Source organism: Strix uralensis, chromosome 4 (assembly GCF_047716275.1).
Source record: "Strix uralensis isolate ZFMK-TIS-50842 chromosome 4, bStrUra1, whole genome shotgun sequence".
Lineage (NCBI taxonomy): Eukaryota > Metazoa > Chordata > Aves > Strigiformes > Strigidae > Strix > Strix uralensis.
The window spans coordinates 9,753,106-9,779,049 of NC_133975.1; the positions used below are offsets into that span (position 1 = coordinate 9,753,106).

Below are 25,944 nucleotides of genomic sequence, written 5' to 3' on the forward strand. Positions count from 1 at the left end.
TAGCTTTGTCTTAGCAGGTTAAATGGATAGAGTAGAAAAAGGAGAATAAGGGTATGACTAGGCAGCCTTGCCAGTTCCAGCTGTACCAAATGCTACCACCAGGAACTGCTCAGCATGACATTGGAGGAAAGCTCCATGCAGTGCCAAGAGATTTTTTCATGAGAGTTTTCCTTATTTTACTTCAGGTGAAACACAGTGGTTAGGTCACGCATACTTAGTCCTTTCTGTGATGCACTGAACTCTGAACTCTGAAAGCTGCTCTTTCTGTTTCAGCCATGAAGAAAGACTTGTGTACCTGAAAGCTGAGATGGTTTTTATCCTCAACTCTTTATTCTTTATTCTAAGATACTGTGTCCACTCACATGTCTGTATTAGGCGGAGCAGTTTGAGTGGACGCTCTGTTTGTTTGACGCGATTTAGAGCTGTCTCAAACCACTTCAACAGTGGGACTGTGGGGTGCTAACATGGCTTGGGGAGTGGATAGGAGGTGGACATCTGAAGACCAAAATCTCCTCTGCTGAATTTGGAAGAAAGTGCCTGCCTGTGGCCTTACTTCTCTAACTAAACTGGTGGGACTTTTCTGGAAGTGGATAAGAGAGAAAACACAACTACTGCTCTGCCAGTGCAGCTGCAGGTATGATAACAAACATCTGGGGGAGTAGGAGAACATGATAGACAGCCTCAGCGGCTTCCCAAACCTGTCCAGGGATTGGAAAACCAATTCCTGCACACTAAGAAGTGCAGCATGCCCTTCTGCGTGGTACCAGGACCTGCAGAGGGGATTCTGATGTTATTTTTCCAAATTCCCTCAAGGAGCACTTGTGCTGTGTGTTTTTCACTAAACCTGTTCACACAGCATAGGAGCACTGGCACTGCTCATATCTGGCTGCTTGGCAAAATAAGAGCAACTGCAAGCCTCACCTCAGCTCCACTCCCAGAGTGGGAAGGGGCAGTAGTCCTTACTCATGCATGGCAGAGCATTTTCTGGATTTCCTGGAGCAAAGCCTCCTTTGGAGAGCTTCAGCTGATCCTGACTGTAGCAAAATGGCTTCTCAGAGCTTCATCTCTTTGGCTGCACATGGGTCATCCCATATAGTTCTAGCTTGGCTTTGTTCCTCTGCTTTGCTCTGGACCTGCCTCGGCTCTCCTCTCCAGTGCAATCTCCATTCCCCCTTCTGGTCTGGCACTGCCCTCTCTCTAGGCCCAGGGGTTTGTCGGTGAACCCCTGGCCCCTCATCCTGATGACTCTGTATGTAGTCACTGCAAGTGTGGGCAGTGGGGCTGATAATTCTCAGGTCAGCAGTCCCTTTAGATCCAACTATCAGCACTGCAGGAGCAATGACTGGCACTCCAAATTACCATGGAGTGGGCGAACATGGTGCTGAGCAACACTGGTATCCCATTCCCTGTCCAGGGGAGACATTGTGAGGAAGTGCCTCTTTTCACCTGGGAAGCCAACATTCCCATTGAGAACTTGGAGGAAATCCAGAAGAGTTCAGGTGCTGGAAACTCTGCTCCCAAAACTGAGTTATCTATGGACTGCCACCAGGATGTTGTAATCTCACCAGTTTGTTATAGGTGTGGACAGGAACCCAGCCATGGTCAGCCACTGGTTTTGCCAGGTGTTGAGTAATAAAATGTTCTGGCACAACTGGAAACACCTGTAGATCTTGATGAACTTTTCCCTTGGTGCCTGCACAGGCATCAGCTTGAACAAAAGAAGTCTGACCATGTGGAAATATTTTCCTTCAGTCATTTTGCTACCCTCTACCTTCTGATTCACATGATCAAAACTGGGGTAGCGAAACACAGGACATAATAGCTGTTGCCCCAAGAGAAAGCAGCCAGGAGGGGAATAGATAGGGAAAGGGAAATAACTTTCTGTTCTTTTCCTCAGAATCTGAAAAATTAAAGATTCCTTTCAGTCTGCAGAAGATCCATTAGAACTAGAAATTTCCTAGTGGAAATTGCTGTATGCTCCTTTAAAGCCCACCTTCCCTATTTCCCTTTAGTTGAATGACTGTTCTGTATTACCTCTTGTTCAACACCTTCAAAATAGCAGGAGAGCAGAAGACAGGAAACATGATACCAGTTCTAAAAAGGATTGCAGGGAGGTCTGGGAATTGCACTCGGCAACGAGAATATCTGTTCTGGACAAGCGAACAGAAACTTGTGAAGGATTTGAATATGTAAACTCAGGTTTAATATGACACAGTGGCAAGAGTCAAGACGATTTTTATAGAGCAAAAGAATACAGCAGAACCAGATAAACTGCTGACAAAAGCAGCTAGGGTAATCCGAAGCAATGTACAGACTAGGAGTCTTCAGTCTGGACAAGAGATGACTGAAGAAGGAAATGATAGAAGTTTATAAAAGCATGAATGACCAGAGAGTGACTGTTTGCTGTCCCTTCACAAGCAAGAAGTGGGGTGCACTGAACGAAACCAGCTGGAGGCAGAGTCAGAGCAAATAGGAGGATGACAGCTCTTGACCTGCTGCATGTTTCAGTTGTGGCATTCCTCACTGCAGGATGTTTCTGATGCTAAAAATTTACATAGGTTTAAAAAGCAGGTGTCCAGACTCATGGCTGAAAATCCTGTTGCAAACTGTTAAATATAAAAATGCCAAAGTCCCTAAACCACAAGTTGTTGCAAGTTAACAGTGTTGCAGAAAGACATTGTAGTTGACCTGGTTTTATATTTTCCCTACACATTTCTTACTGTTCAGTGGCAAGGATGAGATACTGGCCTCAGAATGATCTTTGGTGTGATCTGGTGCAGTTGTTCTTATGTGTAGAAATGAGCCTCTTCTCAAATTCATAAAGCAAACCTCCCTGTGCTCCAGAGAGCCACTCCTTTTTATCCCTTAGAAACAAACACTATTGGAAAGTCTTAAAGTTCTGGGTTTCGCCATTGCCTGAGGACAGGGCACCATTAAGCAGGCCATTGGCCCTGCTTCTGCAGCCCAGTACATTGCAAAGACTACTCCAAAGGGAGGGGTAAAGCTCCTTCTGAAGGGAAGGAAATGGTACTGCAAAACATTTGCCTGCTGCCAGGAAGGAGCTATATAATTACTTGGATATTAGGGTCTCCTACATATTGTACAAGCCCAGGCCTGTCTAGCTTTCACTCCTTGCCCTGTGGCCATTCCTCTGCTTCTGTCTTGGCTTTTTGCTCAAGCCGCTGTCCTAGCTATCCTTTGTGCTGACCATTGGATATGCAGAGCATCTCTCCTGTGCCATAAAGAAATCTTGCAGCAATGCACTCATGAGTAGCAAATACCTGTGCACATGAAAAATGTCTGAAAGTGATCGTATGTTGCTGTGGTCATGCTGCTGAGCTGGGAAATCTTTTTCAGACTTACGGTCCTATGTCTTTGATGGCTCTGCCACTGTTCTGCCTCTTATCCCTCTTCATCTACACATACAGTATTTTCTCAGCCCTCTGAAAGCCTGAAATTTTAAACATGAAAAATGGAAAGCATTAGTACAAACAGACTTTCTCTTCCCATCATACTTAAAACTGCCACTGTGCCTCCTACAATAAGTGCATTTTTTCTTCTCAAAATCCAAAGGTCCCTGTTAAATCCAAACTGTTTTTTCATATATATTTAATAGAGCCATCAGAACATGCATGCATCCTTCTTGCTGTACACCTTGTCCTGTTCTATTCCCTGTACTACGTTATGTAGTTGTCTCTCGCTTTGTGACTGCACTGAAAGCTGTCTGGGGCAAAGAAGTTGTCATGTCAATAGCACTGGAAGGTGGCCATCACACCTTCAGGTGTTGTGAACTTATTAAATAAAAATCACAATGTAAAATGTGCTGTCCTGTTGCTCTAGTTTCAAGCATAGTATTTGTTTTTATGCATAGGTCTGCAGTTTTAATCTCCATGTGGATATTCCTTAACCTTCTGATTCCAGCTTGCTGTTCCAACTGTAACTTTGTAGAGATGGGGAGTGGCAGAGATGGTATTTTCAAGGCCTCTAATCTCCTGAATTTTAAAAAGTGACTTAAAACATAAGAGTTCCAGCCACAGGTGCCACAAGAAAGGAAATGCAAATATCTGCTCATATTCTATGTCTTACATTGGTCTGCCTACACTTTTCTTTCCTGGTAGTCAAGGCTGTCATCATTTGATTTCTGCCCTGAACCATGCACCTGCTGAAAACCTACTAACATATCCGCTTGTCTTCATTAGCCTTGAGTGCCTTTTGCTGTTTAAATCAAAGTAAATGATACTATACTTTTCTGGTCATTTAAGTGACAAAACTATAGCTTGTTCTCTTTGTCAACAGTCTGAAAATGGAACAGGACTGGCAACTCTCTCATTATTCTTTATATAGCTTCACTCTCCTTTGAGAGCCCAAATCAGCTGGAAAGACTGCTGACTGGTGATGCAAGTTAGACTGTTCCACAGGGTAAGCAGGACACAGGTTTCAAGGGAGGCCACTGTTCAAGTTCTTGTTTTGGGGTGGGAGGATCTGAATATTCTGTGTGCGCACATTAATAGCTGCACTTAAGGGCAGCCCCAGCCCTGAACTACATGTAATTGTTAGATGTTTTCTAAGCATTGAGGCTATTTTCTTTTTTCTTTTTTTTTTTTTTTTTTATGTTTAGAACTTTATTTTTACCCTATTCATTTATTTTATTCCTAAACTCCATAAAAGATTTGGCTGTGCAAAGCCACCACTGACAGAGAAATGAAGGAATTGCATCACTGGGATTTTTCTACTCTAAGTATCAGTTGTTGCATTACAGCAGTTAGGGTCTTGTGTCAATTGTTAGAGGAAATAGACACAAAACGCAGCTGCTATTTAGCTTTAAGTGCAAAGAACATTTATTGCATGACATTTTGATATCCATAGGGATATTTATCTAAGGGGCTTTTCTGCACAACAGAATTGTGTCTAGTCCCAATTAATGGAAAGATCCGCTAACGCAAAGTACATATTAATGTCAAATCTGGACTAACTTTTGAGCAATGTTCGTTTAGACAAACAATACTGACAAAATCTGTCATTTTTTGTGGTTTCTGCACCTGAGTCTGGTGAAACTTAGCCTTTTCCTTTGCATAAATCCCAACGGACTTTAAAGTTCCCAGTGATACCAGGTTTAGTGAGGTTATATCTATTCAGCTCTTGACCACAGTCTAAAAAGATGACCATGGTTTCACTCTGAAACTTTTCAGTTTAATATAGGGGCTGGGGAGAGACACAGACTTTGGGACCAAAATCAAAGTTGCCAGCATTTGTGAATGCTTATAGTAAAGGCTTTCATTGGAGGTCATCTTTAGTGCTGTAAGTTTACTTTCAAAGCTCTGGGCATTGTGGGTTATTTCTCTTCCCCATTTAAAAAGCAGAACTTCATCCATGCAGTAAATTAGACACATACAGTTTCTTGCCTAAGCAGCTCTTGCATTCATCCTGGACTATATATACACTGTAATAAAGCATCCAGCTTGTGAAAAGTATCTGGTTTCAGCCAACAGCACTGAATATAACTAATGCACAATTCAGTCTTGCATTGAAGTGGGAACTGAGCAGCGTTTAAATGCCTTTTGACAGCTGGTATATTGCACATTTAAAGTATTGTTTGTCTTAAATACAATGTAAAATCAAACTGTATTTTACCCATGGAAGGTTGAACCATGTCCTAGAAGTCAATAGCTTTTCTAAAATAAAATGAGTTCTCCCCACCTCCCTTTTCTGTATGCATGTACAGGCTGTGCAGAGAACTGCCTGTGTCTTTTGTTACTCTGGTTTTGGTAGCCACAGAATAATGTGCCCAAATCCCAGCACTTCAAAAAACAACCATCAGGTTCTTCCTGAACATCAACTGCTCTCAGAACACATGAATTCAGAAGGGATTTTTACACACTGTTCTCTAGCAAGTAAAAAATGACATGCTTATATCTTCCTAGACAGGGATAAGACTGGCAGTAGCAAGGTAAACAGCTCAGCTTTACTGTCAGTGTCATTCAGACTGAGAGTACACAAACAGTACACAATCCTTGCCTAGGCTGTAAATCTACCCCATGTCCAGCACAGTAATCAGTTGCTGGATTTCCAGCCATCCAATTCAAACCTCAAATATAGACTAGGAAAACTGGTATTTTGCCAGTGGTTCTTACATTTTCTTGGAACCAAAAGTCTGAACTGACCTTCATTTCACAATAGCTTGACAGCAGCCCCTCCTGTGTGGCAGAAAGCATTCTATGATTTAGAAGGTGTTTAAACATGCTTGTCACACTTGGCTTCAGTTGATTTTTGGAGAACTGATCAAGCCTGGGTACTTTCCCACATCTTACACTGTGGTGAAAGAGGCTTCTTAGAGTTGACTAGTTCCTGCATTAAAGAATCTTGGTGCTAAGTTTCTATCACACTCCCTATTTGCAGCCACATCCCTGATTTGCAGTGTCATGTGGACTTCACTGGGACAGCTGCAGTGCCTCATAAGCCTCATAGGCTGACCAAAGTTCAGCTTGTGGTTGGATTTTTGGAGGGTTTTCCAGGAAGCTCTAAGATGGAAAACTTGTCAAGCAATGATGCTCTTTGTCATTCCATGAGGGAGACTTTTTCCCCACCAAACCTCTGACCTACTGTTTAAAAAAGATACTCATCCATCAAGCAAAGGTGAATCATTATCTCATGTCATGAGGGACAAGCTAAGTATAGGGTTCTTTCTTTTCAGTCCTTCTCAGGACCTGAGATGGCTGCCAGAAAAAAAGGCAATAAAATTTATTCTGTTTATGGGCTGAAACATCTACAGTGCACCAGCCTCTAACCTCTCAATTCATCTGCAAGACTATGATATAATTATTTAAAGGAGGATTAAGAAGCTGTGGGCCCTGGCAGCTGCCCTGCAGCCAAGTGTCTCCAAATTCCTTTATCAGTGACCCATCCCAAAATGGGAATATTCTCTAGCCATCAAACTTGCTTAGACCGGAGAAACATTGCCTTTGCCCTGATAACTGAGGAAGGAGAAATAGTTAGTCTGAACTGCAGATGCTGTACAAGGGCAATGCATTTCTCCCAGGGGTGTCTGTGTTTATGCTGTAATTACAACACAGAGATCTGGGAAGTAACTGCCTGGGAAGCAAAATGATTCTCATAATCATAGAATCACAAAAAAAACAGGAAGGGAAAAGTATTCATAAGAAATCACCCAGTCCATCCCTTGTCTTTATGAAGGGTCAGATATCACTATACCATTCCCAAACGATGTCTATACCTACAGGCTTAAATATACCCTGTCTTTCACAGGCAATCCATCCCAGTGCCATCCCTATTATTAAGAAGTTTTCCAAGGTCTTTGGTGGTGCCTCCTTGATGCAATTTGAACCTCTGGTTGTTTCTGCTGCTGTTGGTGTCTCTGCTAGTTCCTATTATTGCAGTGACCAAACCAGATGCAGTACTACAGCTCAGAGTTCTGCTGAAGGCAGTCTAAGCTCTTGCACTTTTGTTGGTATATACCAGGATAATTGCATTTTTTTTTGGCAAAGACAGAATATTGTAGACTGATTTCAGCTCGTGACTCCCTAGCTCCACTGTAAAGTGCCACTTAACCTGCTGTTCCCCATTCTAAATATGAGCTGTTGATTATTCTTGATGAAGTGTAGCACCTTGTTCTCATCCTTATAAAATTTTATTTTGTTTTTAGACCTTTTTTTCCAACTTGTCTGTATGATTTAGAATTCTAGTCCTCTCCCCCAGCATTGCTTATAACCTCCAGGCCGATGTTAAATCTTGAATAGCCGCTTTGCTTATTTGTTATCCAGCTGACTAATGAAATGGAGAATAACCCTTGAACTAAGTGAGTCTCTGCAGACCCGACGTGATATATCTTTCCATGGCAACAGTGACCCATTGCAGACTCTCAGCAGTGACCCAGCCAGTTTTGCTGGTCTCAGAGCAGTTTTCTTAGTTTGCTTCTGACAATGCTGTGTGACACAGCATCAGAAATCTTCCTGAAGTTGATAAATTTGTCTTTCCCTACCTGCAAGGCCTGTTACCATGTCACAGAAGGAAACTAAGCTGGTTTGACTTGATTCTTGACAAATACCTCTTATTTGCAACTCCAGTTCTTGTCTTCTGAATGCTTACAAACTGTGGTGGGATTATTGCTTCTAAAACATTCTCAGGGTTTGACAGTAAACTGGTTTGTGTGTCATTTTCCAGTTTCTCTTCCCCCTTTTAAAGACAGTCACTGCATTTACCCTTTTCCATGGCTGGCATAACACACATTTTCCCTGAGCTCTCAGCAGTAATTGCTGATGGTGGTTGCTTTAGTTTCTTCTTTAAATATGCTGAGGTAGATCTAGTGATAGCCCTGAGTTAAAAGAGAGCTCTAGGCAGATTGAAACCCAGAAAAGTGACCTGGCACAAACCTACAAGCATATGTAACCAAAGCAAATTTCTGCTAAATGTTCTTACCTAAAACATGTTCACTGCTATTAGTTGTGTTAGCCTCCTGCTCACTAGTTCACCTTATTTTGCTTGGTTGATTAAATAGATGTTGATCCTGTATCACTTTCTAGGCATCAACTTGATTAACTTTCCCCTTCTGCTGAACAGAGAACCAACTCTTTACTTGGTTTTTGTCTTCCTTACTCCCTATGTATTTAAAGACATGTTTCTTGCTATTCTTCACGTTTCTCACTATTTGCATCTGGTTTTGCTTCTTGGCCTTTCTGGGGTTATGCCTGTATTCTCTTGCCACTCTATTATTCAAGTAATAGCAACCAGACACAGATTCTTCTGTCTCTGTGCTTTCTTCTTCTGATTGAGTTCAACACACGGCTTATAGCCATGTTAGCCGGCAATGATTTAGCACTTCATATTAGACTGGGATTAACAACCCTATTTGCCATGTGTACCCACAACTATAATAATGGAGTTCTAAAATTAGACCCTTTGCCTGCACCTTCCTTTTATGCACACATATTTAACTCAGGCCTTTAATGTTAGTGATTTTAACTAGGTATATATATTTTCTTCCTCCACTGCAAAGATGTAACTTTCAATACCTGTAACACTTAGGCAGCAATAAGATGAGGGAGCTACCAAATGTATATCCTCACTACTCATCTTTCCAATAAATGTCTGGATGTTTCTGATTATTTTGGAGGAAACTCTTCTCTTGTTAGCAAATGATAATTAGGTATGGATTCTCTGTAGAAAACGAAAACAAAGTATAAATATTTCTGACAGCACTCTGGGATTCACTATGACATTCTTCAGACAGCAAATGGACTCCTATGAATCCCTTGGAATTTTCTCATTCTTCAAGGTAAATTTAGTCATAGTGGTAGGCAATAGTGAATGTAATAGCAAAGCAAGTCATGCAAGTGCTTTCATGCTTCTGTCTTCTTGAGCTTTGCTGGAGGTGATAGAACAACACAGATTTCTGGAACTTTTCCATGCAGCCTGACTCCTGTTCCCTGTCAATTGAGAACTGCATCTTGGACCACATGGTTCTGTTAGCAAGAGGAGTTAGGAACCATTTTCATGCTGCTTAAAGACCATGGCATTTGACACAAAAGCTGGCCTGAACCTGCAAGTGCAATGTCTGATTGTTTTACATTGATGCCAAGCAATTAAAAAAAAGGACATTATTTTAAGTTTAGTAGCGTGCTGCAGCACAGAAATAACACCTTCCACCCCATTAGATGGTGGCTAGAGAGTGCCCTACTTCAGATCCTGCCCCACTGTCACAAGTGAGAGCAGGTTCAATTGTGTTCTACTGTCTGGATGGCAGTAGTCCAAATCAGCAAGCCCTCCTTCTGTGATGCTATCATAGTGTTAAGTTTGGATAGTGGGTGGCTGAGCAGTCAGAAACCAAGAGAAAGACAGTCCATCCTCTCACAGGGAAGTTTTATGGGATGGTTATACAACTATGCAAAACTTTGCTGTGATATATAGATCCTAATAACAAAGCATCACCCAACCATGTGTAGGCATCCTTGGAATCTTGTCATCCTGGGAATGACATATTTCAGGACCTTCAGCTTCTCTTTATTCCAAGTTTTCTGCTCTGATCCCCTTTTATACTTTCTCCATTTTTTTAAGATGGGTAACACTTCTGCTTACCTCCGTGGTTGCCCTTCCTCCCTGAGGTGTCAACCCTCACTGTGGGTTGTACTGCTTGTTCTACCTACCACCTGAAAAGACCAAGCAATTATGAAAAAGATTTTACAAAATAGTTACAATTTTAGAAAAGACTATATTGATACTTTGAAAAAAATAGTAGAACAAATGGTGCTTTCCACCTTATCAAAGGTTATTGCATCTGCAGGCAATTCCTTTCTCTCCTTTTCTTGAAGATCATGTACGAAAAGTATGATATGGCCATGGGACCATAATGAGGGTATGCGCAAGAAACACATATGCCAGGGTGAATAGAAGTGTAAGGTTTGGATTTTATGCCAGAATTTCCATTTGGTGTTATTTAAAACTGCAGATCAGGGCTAGACTATGTGACCAGCTCTAGATGAGTGTATAGTCAAACTGTAGAATGTTGTTCCATCATATCCTGGCTCTTACGGAGTTGCTCCTTTAACAGGCATCTGAGTCTTGTGAAGAGACAATGTTAAACCGGGCCATCTCACACCACCTCACTTCAGGCATCCCCAACTTCAGAGCTTGGATTAGGAGTCTCAGCTTCTCATAAAGTGCCATTTTAGTGCACACATGTGCCCTGACTCACCTTATGAAGACCCCATTGACTGAGACCTTCATTTGGACCTTCCACACCAGGGAAGTTGAGTTTCAGTTGCACTTTGGGCTAAGAGTTTGCTTAATGTGTCATTCTTGTAGGAATTGCTTCCACAGCTCTGGGCTGTGCCTCTGCAAAGGTCTCTTTTGCATACACAAGGCAATTACACTTTGCCAGAAAGTGGTCAAGAACATGGAGTCCTTTGAGATGTCTTTTAAACTAACCTGGCCCGAAAGCATAAGCATTGAAATTAGGAATGTAAGAAGTAATTCTGAGGAAGCCACAGGAACAAGTAATACAGAAGCAGAGTACTTTGCTGGTGACGGTCCCTAGGGCTGAAGAAAGCCAGGAATAAATTGTGTTTTAGTCTGGGAAAGCTGATACCTCCACAGCCTGGCAGGTTAGTTATTCTGTACAGACCAGGAAGGCTGGAGCCTGCTCCCTGGTGAGAGGAGGACAAAGCCATGAACTGAACATTTGAAAGATGAGTCTTTAAACACGCTCTGGGGCAAACAGGTATTGAAAGCATTTCTCTCTCTTTTCAAGAAGGTATCGCCTCCAATTTCTGAATGCTTGATTTCAGCCCGGTACTTACAGAGATCCCCTATCCAGGAGGGCTCATGCTTGAGCTTTGTCAGGACACATAACATGGTTGGTTCATGTGCCAATGTTGCTGTTGTCCCCAAGGCTTCAGTGTAGTTAAAGGAAGCCCATATGGAGTCTTCCTCAGAGCACAGGGTCCCATCAACAGGCCCTTTATTATTGTTATTTTTCCAAGCAAACTTCTGAATTTTCATCTCATCTGAAACCTTCCGGAATAAAATCTCACTTTAAGTGAGTTACAGCTAAAGCAAGGGATGGGAGCTGTGTATTTCAGCAGAGTCCCTTTGGGAATAAAAGCAACAAATGCAAAAATTGCCTAACACCCTCTTATGTGGGTGGCAGCAGCCAGTGTTTGCCAAGGAGAGGACATGGTCTTCGAGGAGCAGAGGCAGAGCAGGAGTACAGCAGTGACCATCCACCACATTGTGGTCCCTTTAAATCTTCTTCTGCACTTGGCAGCTCCAATTTTTCAGTGTTGCTATAGCAAATCTCCATGGCAATGACCCTAATCAGGGAAGGGGGGATGCAGAGGGGACGCATGCTCAGAGTGGCTGCTGGAGCCTCGCCTGCTCACTACAGCTGCTTCAAGGGTCTGGCACACAGGCGAAGAGAAAGATCAGGTACTTGGCAAACTGGTCCTTGGGGTGCATCGCAAGCCCATGGCATGTAGCTGCAGTGATGTGTGCATGTGGGTTTGCGTGTGCATGCGGGTCTGTGCTTATCATGTCTCATCCACTTTGTGGGGAGTGTGCTGGGAGCAAACTGCTGATTTTCACTATTTCTCCTTGTTTCAGGCAGGGAAGATAGCTTGAATTATTGATGAGAGTAATGGCGTTGCCATCTGTCTGGAGTGTGATGCGTGTGGCGATCCCGTTCATCTCGGTGGTTGGCCTGCTAAGCGTGAGGCTTGTGGGGGCTGGCCAGGACTCTGGGAGTGTCATTCCTGCAGAAAGTACGTACCTGCTGAGCGCACTCATACCCTCCCGCTGCACCGCGTCCTGCTTGCTTCCCTCCACTTACCCACAGCAGCCACACAGACCTTAAGCTCCAGGGAAACGTTGCATTGCCTGATTAGCGAGGGAGAAATGATGAATTTGTAACATGTCAGCAAAGCACATAAAACCAATGCTTATAAAAACAGCAAGCAACAATGCTTATAAAAACAGCAAGCAAGCAAAGGATTAATAGCTATTTAGGAAAAAATACTAACTGCGTACTATAATTTTCACTGGAGCTTGTTTTAAAGCTCTTTGGTTGTAGGTCTTTTAGATCTGCTTCTCGAGAGTTTTGTTTCCAGATTTGCCACAATACGGATGACGTCTTTGCCAGTCTGGATATTGTTAGAAGAAAATGTGTGTTTATTTCTGCTAGGGCATTACATTTTGCTTAGTTTAGTATTTGGTTGGAACAATAGGTCAAGTTCAACTTTCTTGTAACTACTACAGATTGACACAGGGGAAGTTTACCCAAACAGTGTATTCATAAAACATATATAGATTTCTGAAATCCTGCTGCTATTCTGCAAACCTAAATAAATAAATAAATAAATATGACAGACTGGCTTCAGCACACCATGGAGCTGGGAGCTCTTGAATCTGGATCACAGCTCTATAGTAGCTTCCTCTGTCATTCAGAGAAAATCTGTAGTTAAACTTTCCCAGCTCCAAAATGAGACAATAGTTCAAAAATATTAGGGAAAGGAGTCAATGTTCTGTGTTGTGGTGACAGCAAGTGGGAAGTAGCCAGTCATTAGAAGCTTAAAATATCCCCTGGGAGGAAAAAAAAAAGGTAGGTAATTGTATACAAATCAATCTCTAGTTCTTAGTCATGCTTTCATTGTATCACAGCTATCTTTTTACATGACTACCAAAATATTTAATACAAGACCTGATTTAGTGACTGCATTTTATTCTCCTATAATTCCATTGCTAGTTTTCAAATACACCTATGTGTATTTGTGTCTAAAGGACTTACATGCTGAATTCCCTTGTTTTTCCATTCTTTTTTTATTAGTGCTAAATTTTTGTCTATTCTAAAACAGACCTCATCTCTATTTTGTGTGTCTGTTTTCTAGGCGTTAATTAATCTTAATAAGTTTTGTGACAAGTTTTGTCTCCTCAAGAAGAAAATCAGGCTTGAAAAATAAAATATATGTGCCCTTTATGTGTCGATGTTAAGCAGAGGCAAGTCAAATTGTTTTTGGGAAAAAGTATATAGTGGTTCCTTGTTCTGCTTGTATAGTGGAAACTCCCATTTTATCTGTAGAATAAAACACTTGGCCAGGGTCTCTGACCCCAGTCTCATGGACTTATCTTTTTGATATGCTCTGGCCAGGTTACTGAGTCCCCTGAAGAGCCCTTGAGGATGATTCCTTGTCTTGTCTTACTCCTGCAGGTGAGAGTGAGGAATGAAGGGCAGGTCAGAGTGTTTCTGTGGCCAGTGTTTCTGCAGAGACATGCTGCTCTGTCCTGAGTAATGGAGGCTGGTAGCATTGCTACGAATGCATAACTGTATTTATGCCTGAGGCCAGGCCAGGAGGAAGACTCTCAGCTGATCATGAATTGTAAATTGTTTTGTGCTGCTGCAGGGACAGAGTTTTAAAGCCACAAGGAATTCGGGATGCTCTTAATCAGCCAGTTGTTGAGGGAGTGCTGCATAGCTGCTAAGTACTCCAGGTACTTTCCTTTGCCCATCTGAGCTTTTCCTGGTAGTTAACCTGTGGAACTCCTCCCTTAGGACACTGTGGATGATAAAAGTTTGCATGCAATTGCAGAATTGATTGGATAAATTTAAGGAAAAATAATCTTAGAAAGGGCTGTTAAATGCAGCAGCAATTCTTCTGGCTCAGGAGCTGCTTCAGCATATTCCTGAGGTCTGGGACTGTCTTTGGGGACACATCCCTTCATGCCTGCCCTGTTCTTATGCTCTTTCATGGGCATCCACTGTTGGCCATGAGAGTCACATCTATAACCAGGCCCCATGGGTGTTCCCTAGCATGGGGACATGACTGTTCTAGTAACCTGATACAGTGGTCCTGGGCACACATTTGTCCATGACAGGAGGCCAGTTGCCTATCTGGGAGACAGAGTTTACTCTTCCAGAGATAAGCTGTCCCATGCCAGCTTCTCTCAAAGCTTGGGAATGCTCCTAGACACATTTAATATACTACAAGAAATGTAGCTCATGGGAGACAGACAGGACACTGGGCCAGGCAGACCTTTGATGTGATCTAGTACAGACATTCCTGGACCTTTTCCTGCTTGCTGTCAGCTCCACTGGCTATTTCTCATCAAGGAGTCGATCCTCCTGGGCACTGACCTGTTCTGGGGGCAGTGCTACTGGAGCATATACACACACCTTCCCTATTGCTGGCACTGGAAGTCCATACTGTCAGCCCAGGTAAACTGGTGGTTGTGGGATCCTGAATGACTCAGGGAGAAAAAGGGGGCTCTAGTACATGTTCTTGACAGGGATATAAGATATACATAGACCATACTAAGTGCCCTTCTGCAGGGCAGACCAGTGTGGTGCTCGATGCTTTTCTCTGTTCCCAGGTGAGCAACATGGGACTGGGAACATGCCTTTTGCAGGAACAATCCCTCATGGACCACACAGCGCTACCAGACTCTGTCTCCCACTTGGTGGGAGAAATGTGGCCCTCCTGCAGCACCACAAGCCAGAGAGGGGCAGCAATGTTCTCGTGCAAGTATGGGAGGTGCAGGAGTTACAGGAGAGAAGCATGAGGCAGAGTTCTTAGCACTGCAGAGAGATCCTGCCCTGTGTGTGGCACTGATATCTGGCTTGGGGTACCATCACCTGCTCTCCCCTTGGCATACTTTGTGCCAGCCAGAGAGCCAGGCCCAGCTTTTTATGAATAATGCTAATTAGCAGTGATTAATCATGTCCTTATACTTTACACAGCACTTTGAATATGCAAAAGACTGTTCAAGTATGAAGTGGTGTTACTAGTGTTTGCAGATTATTTTCCTTAAAGTTCAGTGCAATCCACTAAAAAAAAAAATTAAGTTGATTTCCCCAACCTCCCATTGCATTTATAGCCCGGATCACCCACTGTGAAAGCTGAAATGTGGAATTTGAAGAACAGAAGCTGGTCAGTCTGTTTTCATTAGCCAAGGTGCATGAAATACAAAGAGTAAATGCCATGTGCATGCAAGGGAAAGTAAATTAGACTTCCACAGTGCTTTCAGTTCGTTTTTTACCAAGAAGAAGCCAAGAAGCATATTTTAAGTTCTCCTCCCCCACTTCTCCCCAAACACACAAAGACACATACAGTCTTCGTGCTGACAGGACCCATTTAAGGAATTATAGCTGACTCCTGATAATTCTTATTATGTTAATCCACAAACCTGTTAAGTCTCCCTATGAATGATAGTCTGTTCCCAGCTGTCAGCAAGGAACTAATAGCACTCTGCTGTACTTTGCTATGATGTGACTTAGGGTTTGGTTTCACAATTGCTTTAAGCTGATGTAAGCCTATGCTGCCTCTGCCCTTCTCCTCCCTACAACCTGGCCTCCTGTTCTTGCCCTATTTCTTGTTCTGGCCTCAGAACTTGGGCATTCAGGATCTGATCTGGAGAAATGCAGTGGCTTGGTCACTCCTGCTGTGAGCAAGGAAAGGTGTGGGAACACGTAACCAAGGACAGAAAGCAGGGTGGGTTTGCTCCTATTGGCAGCAGCACATATTTAGATTTGTTTGAAACCTTTGTGAAGACAGACCCTTAGACATCATTGCTTTGGGGAAATGTCCATGGGCATCCTACTGAAAATCTTATGAGCATGAAGAGGGATTAAGTCCAGCTAGATAGGCCAGTTTGCCAGCCCAGCTCTTCAGTCTGGAAAGGAGACACCAAGGCAGGGAATGATAGAGAGCAGCAAAGTCGTAAGTGGGACAAAGATGGTGAATATTTAATAACTGTCTCTTCCAGTGCAAAAATTAGAGGCAGGAAATTAAAAGCAGCAGATGTTAATTTCAGAGCAGACAGGAATGGTATTTTTTTCACTCAGTGAATAGCTGAGCTGTGGAACTCATTGCCACAGGATGCTGTAGATGCCAAAATTTACATGGATTCAGGAAGCAACATAGCAAATCAATGTGAGATATTTCCATGGAGGGCTTAGAAGATGTAGAAACACCAGCCAGACTCAGGATATTCTCCAACCTCTTGGTAGGCTAGAACAACTCTGCTAGAGACTTATTCCTAAATCTTCCTTAGAGTATCTACTATTGGCTCCTGAGGGAGTCTGGCTAATATAATATATTAAAAGCCTGGCTAGAGCCAGGACTTGGGCAGATCTGCTGGTAAAAATCCAACTGTAGCTATAGGCTTTCCAGGTAGTGGCATATTGCCCCTATTTATTCCCTATGGGGAACTGCATTCAAGTTGCATGGGTGGAAGAGTTTATAGACAGCCACCTCCCCAGCTGCTTGCCACCTCTTCCCAGGTTCAGCTGTCCTCTCATCTGCCAGTGGTGCTGCTTCAGTGAGTCCTCTCTCCTCTTCTGTAAGTCAAAATGATGTGTCCCATCCTGGGATAGAGCTGGTTGGAGGAATCACGGGAGCTCTCCCACTGCCAGCACTGCAGGGCTCCTGGCTCCCAGCAGGCAGGGGTGCTAACCTGACCGAGAGACAGCTGTGCTTGGAGAAGGACCCTCCACCAAGGAGGACAGCCCAGGAAACTATGTTAGAGAGTAAATATCCCATTATGTGGTGAAACCACATGCATCTGCACTGTGGCTTTGAAGAGCAGTGCCGTGTTAGGAGCTTCATATGTGCTGATGCAGGACACACAGAGCTGCACAGGCAGGTGTCCTCAGTGCCACCAACATTTTCTTGCAGAAGCTGCTTTGATGCTAGGGAAGCTGCTTTCACAGGGGTGGCAGAAGTGAAATAACCACTTGGCATGCTTGTGCCGTTCACTAGTACCTCCCTGTCCACATAGCAGCGCCTGGCTGCCATAAATAGCAGTGAATGATCCCACACAGCCACGGCCTTCATGAGGGCCTGGGAAGACTTCCCGGATGGAAGGCAGTGACTGACTACAGAATTCATGGCTCTCCTCAGAGATGCTTTCTCCACACTGTGGGAGCAGGACACGTTCATTTATGACCCAAAGTCTGTTTTTTCTCCATTAAGTTCTGATTTTGAGAACACTTTAGTGACAAGCACTTCAGGGTATGCGGCACTTCACCGAGGTGGAGGCAGGGCAGGGTGCTTTCTGAGAAGACCACAGAAAGGGGAGGGAGCAGGCCACGGCACCAAGTGAATGATGGAGTTGCTGACAGCAGACTGAGGATGCAGGTTATTTCTAAGGGCTCTCTTCCATGATCTGAAGTGAAAACAATTACATTGTGTAAATACTGAAAACAGGAGGGGGTTGAGTGTCTTTAAAATGTGCTCAAAACCATCCTGTCAGCACTCCTCTCAGGCCTGGAGAGAGAGTCTTTGTGAGTGATGCTGTTCTTACAGAGGTGGGGACTTTGCATCTCCCCACATCCCTGGAATTAAATCCCTGGCTGGATCCCTGGGTCTCCCTGAGATGTCAGCTGCATGGAGGGGAGATGGAGGAGTATGGGTGGGAGAGAAACACCTCCTGAACAGGTCAAAGCCCTTAAGAGGCTTGCTGGGGACCAAGAAGCACTCTGGTTGCTCCCTTCCATCAGGCCCAAGTCAGAAGTCCATGTTGGCAGCAGGGTGCCAGGCATGGGGTACTGCCGTGCTGCATGGCAGCTCTCTGGCTCCAGGCAGCTCCCCAACTATCTATCTCAGCGGCAGCTTTGCACCCGATTTGCTTTGTCAGATCAGCACAAGTGGCTGCCTGTGGAAAGGATTTCAGCATCCTCACCAACATGGGGGCTCTGTGATCAGTGTAAAATGTCCTCTCTCCCCATTCCCCCTGAATCTCCTCCAGTATCTGCAATTTCTTCTTCTGAAAACCCACACTTCATTAAGTCTGTGACTGAATGAAAGGGCCTTAGTGCAGGGTGAATCCTGGCAGAGCAGAAATGCCCACGTCCACAAGTGAGCCATTTTAGTTGTTGTCAAGTCCCTTCCTCCTCCTCTTCTCTGCCTTTTCCCTGCCCTGCCCCTCTGTGCACACACACTGGCACCAGCTGCAGAACCAGTGGGATGCTTTGCATTCCTGGCAGAGAAAAAATACAGCAGCAGGTGAAAGGAAGCAAATACAGATCTGGCACTGTCCTTGCCAAGCCAGTCTGTAAGAGCTCCTGTAAAAACAGACCTGCCTGTCTGATTTCTGAACCACTGCAAACTGCTATTTTCAGCATATCAGCTGAGAATTAACCCATGTCTGAGAAGGGTTGAGGATTTCAGTTTTCAGGGAAGAGGCTGGGGACTGAAGGCACACAGCACCCGTCAGAATGAAGCCTGGGCTATGTTGAGAAAAAAAGCAGCAAAATGCTCTTGTGTTTTTTGCTGGTCCTCACACATTTGCACAAAGATACATACAGCCCTGTCCACAGGCAGCCCTAACTTTGTACACATGCGGGTGTGGGTGCCTGGTAAAATGGGGTTTCTCCTGGTGTTACATGGTCTCTGAGTATTCCCCCTCTGTACTGCTACACCCTAAGTTTCATGCTGTGACAGTGATGTCTCTGTACCTTTTTTCAGGTCGTCCCTGTGTTGACTGCCATGCGTTTGAGTTCATGCAGAGGGCGTTGCAGGATTTAAAGAAGACGGCGTATAATCTAGACACACGAGTATGTATTTCTATAGAAATGCTTTTAGTTAGCCTTTATCTCCAAGCGGCCAGGTCTGCCTGTCTGTGTACAGCAGACACGACATCTCTGCTGACTCACTTCCATTTCAGCAAATAGGATTGTACCAAGTACAGATTACTTTTCACAGGCTGGAGAGGTTCATTAAAGGTAATCTAGTCTGACTTCTTGCATAACAGGCTAAAGAATTACCCCAGACGGTCCCTGTATCAAATAGAGAAGGAAAGAAGATGTATGAAGGAAGATAAAAACAAGAAAGATGATGTACTCTTTATCTCACAACATTACTTCTGAGCTGTGGACTGACTATTTGCTGGGCAGGAGCAGAAAGTGAACTGGAGAGCACGAAGGTGACAGGCAGGGCTGGCAGAGGAAAGGGAAGCACGCGTATTCCTTGCTTATGGATTGATGCTCTGTGAAAAAGGGGGAAGCACATTTTCTCGGGTAGCTATCACAGCACACAGGGCATTTTGCAACTTCACGTGCTGGTCTTGTGCTGCAGAGGTCCCAGTGAACCAAAAAAGGATGTGCTAAATGCCTGATTTTAGCAATGCATACATATGTGGGCTCATAAATATGCACAAACACTGGCTGGGATAGGATTTACCACAATGGTTCCCATGCTGTCTGAAGTTTGCAAGAGGCAGGAGGTCTCTCACCTCTAATAAAGCCCCCCCAAATATGTCTTGTCCAACCTCTCCTTCCCTAACAGCCCCATTAACTGGCAACATGGCAGTAAAGCAACTTGTGGTGAGTGAAACCAGTTTGCAGCCACATCTCCCAGTTTCTTTAGGTGCCTGCTCAGTGCCTGTGGCCAGTGCCATCTCTGTTGGCAGGTGAGAAGGGCTCCTTGTTCCTCTAAAGTCACGCTCCACTCAAATTGTCATTCACAGCAGAGTCAACCAAAGAGATGTAAATCAATTATGTGTCTCAAACTATAACACAAAAGGGCAATTATGTTGCTTCGCCTTTGGTTTCTTGTGACCTTGGGCAATCATGTAGGGCCCTACACAATAAGGTTGGAGTGACTTCAGCTTTCTTGAGCTATCAATAGCAAACTGATTAGGGCAGAGCTCTGAGAGCAGTACGGTTACATTGCAAAAGTTTCCCATGCACTAGTGTAATACTAAATAACTGTTAAGTGTCAGACTGTGAATAGAGGGGCTTTACCTCCAGCAGCTGTGCTGCACTGTTGTAGTGGATAGCAGGGTTTCACCTGTTTGGATTAGGTTCAACTGAAATGTTTTGTACCTACACATGACATGGCAAGACCATGTGCAATTGCAGCTATGTTGGTTCTTATACTGTCACCAGGCCGTACCATGGGAAGTTAAAGGAGGTACTAAATTTCTGTCTAAGCTGCACTGGGAAGACTTTTTTGAATGCAATAGAGGCAGCACAATTCCTTAATCCCACTTACAGAGATATTCAGACGTATCTGTTTTGGCTATTCTATTTGGAGAGTGGAGGGAGAATACAACCCATCAGAGACCAATGCTTTCTTGTAAGAGGTAAGGCAGAATATAAAAGGAGAAGCTGGTTCCAGAGTGCTACAAGATAAGCTTCTGTTTCTGTGAGGACCTGGACAGGCCTGAGATGCCAAGGCACTGATTCAGACAGCTCTCAGTATTACAGAACAAGGGGCATAGGAACAGTGCATCACCAAAACAAATGTAACCAGTTATCTGGAACATCACCTACCCTTTGACAACTGTCAAGAGTTGAATACGATTAGTAAAGAAAGGGTATATTATTGTCCATCTTTTCCAGCCTTTGGATTGAGATTCCAAAAGCCTTTCTGGAAGAGAGGCTTTAGTTAAATACAAATTACTGAATGAAGCAGAGATACTAAAGTGAAATGCCCTACAAATGGCACACTGTGGCCTCTGCTCTCTGAAAAGTACAGCTCCATATCCTTACTCAACCGCTGGTGTTTCGCTCATGCTGACCAACTATAATTTCTCAAGTTTAACACACACATAACTTCATTCAACAGCTCCTGAGTTTTGAAAATTGTTGTTACAAGGGCAAGCCCCATGCAGGATTGTTCCTATCAGAGACTTCCTAAGCCAATGACAACAGGGTCGCAATTAATTTTTGTAATTGATGCTTCTCTTTCAAAGTCCTTCAGTTTACAATTGAGTGATCCCAGAGTGGCTCCTCCTGCCTGTAAATAGTCATGATGACGTCTAGGCAGGGTTTGTGGTAACAGTGACAGCTTGTTGGCATTACGGTGAAATCCAATAAGCCTGTTTGATGTTAAGATGATTCTCTGATTTCTACTGGGCTCCCAACAATGAGAGTTTTCACTCATCCAAGATTTCACTGTACAAGCAAGGAGCAGTGTTTAATAACGCCTGCCACTGCACTAAGCCGATAAGTGAAAGCAGACAGGGAAAGAGAACAAGTCCTCTTTAATGCAAGGGTGGATGTCAAAAGTTTGAGTTGAAAAGGATAGAGGGCTGTGGAGGGGAGGGAAGAGCAGTTCTGAAACAGCCTCTCCCTGCAAAAGCCTGAAGTCTGAGAACAAGAAATGACTAGTAGAGAGTGGGACTGCCGGGGGACAGAGGTGCTGCTGTCCAAGCAAGCCAGAGCTTGGTGGAGCAGGTCCCCAGGTAGAAGTGCCCACTTACTCCTCTGGAAACTGTGTGTCTTTGTTAATTAGCCCTTGGCTGTTTCTAATTTGTCAGGAGGTATCATATCAGAGGAACACCATCAGACTGAAGACTTTGTTGCTTCACAATGCTTTGAGATAATCTGTTAACAAGTGGTTTTCAACCTTTAATGTTTTTTTCCAGTGCAGATGGGAAATCCATTCATGGTGAATTTGTTTCTGGTAACTTTTTTTTTCCCTCAAGAAACTCTTCAAAGTCAGTCTGCAAACTGCTTAAGGGACCACAGGGTAAAAACCACCAGATAGGCTCAGGAAGAATTTTCTCTTCAGTCACAATTGCACTGGTTAATGTGAGTTGCTTGCACCAACAATTTTATTTCGAGTCTTGCAAGAGACTCAGCTTTGGAAGTGACTGTACCATTTGAGAAATTCAGCCCTTGTTTCTCAAAAAGTGAGACCAGAACCCACAAAAGATTTAAGTTATTTGTTCACAATTAAATAAATGATACTTAAATATCTTTGAGGATCTGAAGTTATTTTTCTTTTCCTGGATACAGAGAAAAAAAGCTTGGAAATGTTTTTCCACTAAGGTGCTCCAAAAACAAGAGCAAGTAATTTTAATTTATGTATATAGAAAATAATTTTTTAAGCTTCTGATGGAGTTCTGGGGGCATGGCTCCAAATGGAGTTGATAATAAGGCAACTGTCAGTAAATTAATTCGGGTTAAAATAGGAGCCACAAACTCAAGTCTAGATCTGCCCTGAAAGATTATGAGTTTCAGACAACAAGGTTAAACTGACAGCTGGATTGAACTCAGAGTTATTCCTGAGAAACAGCAGTGTAACTGAGAGCACAACTGGCTCCTCAACGCATGCTATCGGGTGCAATTAAATTATACAGTACTGAAGACATCATCAACAGGAAGCCATCAATCTCTGTGAAGAAATTAAGAGCAGTGCAGTTGAAAGTGGAATTTTTCTCAGTATTTATAAAAGACACTTTAGTAATTTTGACAGAATACTCCCCAGAAGTTAACTGTGAAACTGAAACATTTAAACTATAAAAATACTTTCTATGCATCTCAGTTCTGAATATACTTATTTCATCACTTTTTCTGGATGAAAACCAGCAGTAATAACTATGATTTTTCACTCAGCAAAGCACCTTGGCTGCAGCTGTGTGGAGGGATTAGGTCTAATCAATTATGTACTCTTTTGAAGTGATATATTCAGTTCTTTGACTTCTTTTATTTTTTTTTCAGACAGAAACCCTCCTCCTGAGAGCAGAAAAAAGAGGCCTGTGTGATTGTTTTCATGCAATACACTAAAATGAGCACTAGGATTTGGCCAATGGACGTTTATTCATTTTTAAAATGCTCTTCAATAAATTACAGGAATATACAGAGTGCAAGTTGTGCCACAACGCAAGGAAAACAATTTTTATCCGAACAGGTACAGATCAGTTAGATCACTTCTGCTTTGATGTGTTTTATCATTACTGTATGTGATACTGCATCTGCTGAAATGTCAACAGAAGAAACAGTGCCAAAGTCTTGCTCATTGGGTTTATGCAAGGATAGCATCTTCCTTTTCTGGTATTTCTAGTCAAAAATTGTCTTTGGACTTTCAGGCCAGTCCCTCAGCACATGTGAATTGCCATAGATCTGTGAAAATTAGTGGAGTCACATTCTTTAAAATATTTATGGTAGAATGTATCCCTAACATGGAAAGGAAGCCACTTTGCAATGATGCATAGCTAAACATTTACAAACAAGCAGTCATAGCTTTATATAGAAATTAATAGTTGTCACTGACTGCTTGGCAGTCCAAGGAAGGTATTTGTTCCCAGTTGTATCAATAGTCCAGTGCACAGCAAACACTGTAATCTGTATCACAATTTTAATTTCTTCAGAGCCACACAGTAGCTGTGATCTTTTTGGAGAGATTTATTAAGTATCTAATGTGATCAGTAACATTTGTAATCACATGAATACTGCCTGGCAATTGAACTGATTGCATCTGCCAAAATCTTCTGGAGAAGTGTCTTTCATTAAGCAAATCACATACTGGATTGAACCACTCAAACTGGCCTCTACAGACAGTTTTGGCAGAAAGCCTACAAAATGCCTGCATGCCCAGGAGTCCCCTGCATACTGTATTTTGAGAAACATTTAAATTCTTCCAAAATGGGCCATATCTCTTGCATGGACTTTACAGTCCATAGCAGTGAGTTACAATGCTGATACTATTAATATTCCTGCTGCAGTCAGTGTGAGACAAGAGAGAACAAAACAATTTAGGCAGTGTAGTACTAGTAGTAGACAAGATTGTGTCTTGTTACTCTTTGGAAAAGAATAGCAAATCCTTTCTCATTGTTTTCTTTTTTTCCTTTGTTTTGGGGAGGAGAGCAGAAAATGGACCCAGTGGAAAGTTCTTGTGGATAATAACAGATTTTTCACAGGGCTTAAAATATCATCCCCAAAGTATCATTAATAAAGATTTGTATATCAGCTAGAGCATCTATGTACAGGCTAGAAACTTTTATACAAACTCTTTTATACAAAGAGTATGGGAGCAGTATCAACAGCAGTGGTTTTCAAAGTCATTTTACCAATTCTTATTAATACGTCTGTCTTCCAATAAGTGGCTGATGTTTTGCTGTCAGGCTGCTCAGTAAGTTATGATGGTAGCTATCTGTACATTTCCAAACTTCTCTCCCATTTTATCTACCACATTAGGCACAGGGAAATAGGGAACTGTGACCCACTGCCAACTTATTATTTTGTGTGCAGTCACGCTCAGTAACACTCAGTGCCAAAGTTGTTTGAAAGGCATGTGATTCTCAGAAAGGAGAAAGCTTCCTTGCACCTGCATTTCAAGTAGGAAATATGCTTTCTCCTTTGTAGTATTCTAGAATAACCCTTTATAGGTCATCAAGACCTAGTTTGTATGAAAGAGAAGCAGCATGACACAGCAACACATTGCTTCTTGTAGCGTTACAATCCACTGTAGCACTGGTAACTGACTGATAGATCATATTTTATTTTACAGATAAAACAATAGGTTTAACACAAATTCTTTACAAAATACCAAGCTTAGGTTAGTTTACTCCCACTTAGATTTGAACCAAAGTAATGCACAGATTTTGAGTTGGCTTTTTGCAGGAGATGGAGTTCCAGCACTGAACCTGTGAATTTTCCAGCACAGCTCACCTTTTCAGGGGGCAGCATGTCTATGGTTTTGTATTGCTATTGTGCATGCTTATTCTGCTGGTACCTTAAAGAATCTTGCAAAGTCCTGTTAGCAAGTACTGGTTTTTTGCCTGTTTTTATTTAGAAAAATGGTTGTTCACAGTTGAGTTTTGATATATGCAGCTTGTTATGATAAAAAGGTGGAATGAATGACAAGTGGATGTTCTCTGACTCCCAAAGGGATCAGAGTGACACTGCAACTTTACGGTTGTGATGGCAGTGGTTATTCTGTATGTACTTTGTCTATAATACAATACAATAAAAGGGCAAGATGCATTATAATATTCGGTGTGCTTTGTTACTGATTTGAAAAATGGTAGTGCTTATGCATTAATAAATATCTGGTCTTTAATTAGGTGGAAAATCCACAGAGAAAAAATGCTATTTTGAATACAAAAATAAAGAAATCTTGTATTGGGGCTAAATTTATGACAGTATTCTTATTTGCTGAAGTATAAAATCGAACTCACTCTTACTTGAAATTAAAAGTACTGCAATGATTTTTGTGAGCTTTTTTAAGGACTCCATACTCTGTACTTGGTGATTGTGATAAAGCTCTTTATAATTGCTGGATATCATGAAGAAAAAAATTGAGCTAAATAGATAGTTTTAATTTATTATTGCTCATGAAGTTAATTTAAATTCAGAATCACCTTGAGTTTCCACTTACTAGAAGAAACTGTATATTTTAGAAAAGGATTTCATTGCAGGAGGCCTTAAAGCAGAAAGTCAGTTTTCCCACACAACACTTCCAGCACTGTTTTGCTGCAGAGCCAAAGCAGTTCTCATGACCTCTTGAAATAAAGCTGTGTCTTCTTTTCTTTCAGTGCAGTGCTACTGCAGGTAGCCCTGAGCATATGGCATTTGTACACAAGGTGGAGTGCAAGTGGTAGGCTGTAAAGATGTGCAGCCGAGTCCTCTCTGTAAGAGAAACTATATAATCATGTCAGCGTGTTGCTCTATCTGTGTAGACAAGGTGATGGATAAATCCTGGTAATGATCTCCAC

At 42.7% G+C, this 25,944-nt stretch overlaps 1 protein-coding gene across 2 annotated transcripts; it reads left to right on the forward strand.

The window, feature by feature from the left end:
• Nucleotides 1-34: 34 nt before the first annotated feature.
• NICOL1 (NELL2 interacting cell ontogeny regulator 1) lies at nucleotides 35-25,219 on the forward strand. Of its 2 annotated transcripts, none has more exons than XM_074865599.1 (4): nucleotides 35-634; nucleotides 12,112-12,269; nucleotides 18,966-19,054; nucleotides 22,949-25,219. In XM_074865599.1, the coding sequence occupies exons 2-4, from the start codon at nucleotides 12,137-12,139 to the stop codon at nucleotides 23,012-23,014; spliced, it is 288 nt and encodes a 95-aa protein (XP_074721700.1). In that variant the 5' UTR covers nucleotides 35-634; nucleotides 12,112-12,136; the 3' UTR covers nucleotides 23,015-25,219. The 2 variants fall into 2 exon arrangements, with proteins under 2 accessions (XP_074721700.1, XP_074721699.1); XM_074865598.1 differs by lacking the exon at nucleotides 35-634 and adding an exon at nucleotides 11,816-11,937.
• The last annotated feature ends 725 nt before the right edge of the window (nucleotides 25,220-25,944 follow it).

What these genes read in the sequence shown, in the direction of transcription:
- NICOL1 (XM_074865599.1), top strand. Translation starts at nt 12,137, where the DNA reads ATGAGAGTAATGGCGTTGCCATCTGTCTGGAGTGTGATGCGTGTGGCG. An exon ending in GAGTGTCATTCCTGCAGAAA is followed by an intron (nt 12,270 to 18,965) that starts GTACGTACCTGC and finishes ACCTTTTTTCAG; the next exon opens with GTCGTCCCTGTGTTGACTGC. An exon ending in CGTATAATCTAGACACACGA is followed by an intron (nt 19,055 to 22,948) that starts GTATGTATTTCT and finishes TTTTTTTTTCAG; the next exon opens with ACAGAAACCCTCCTCCTGAG.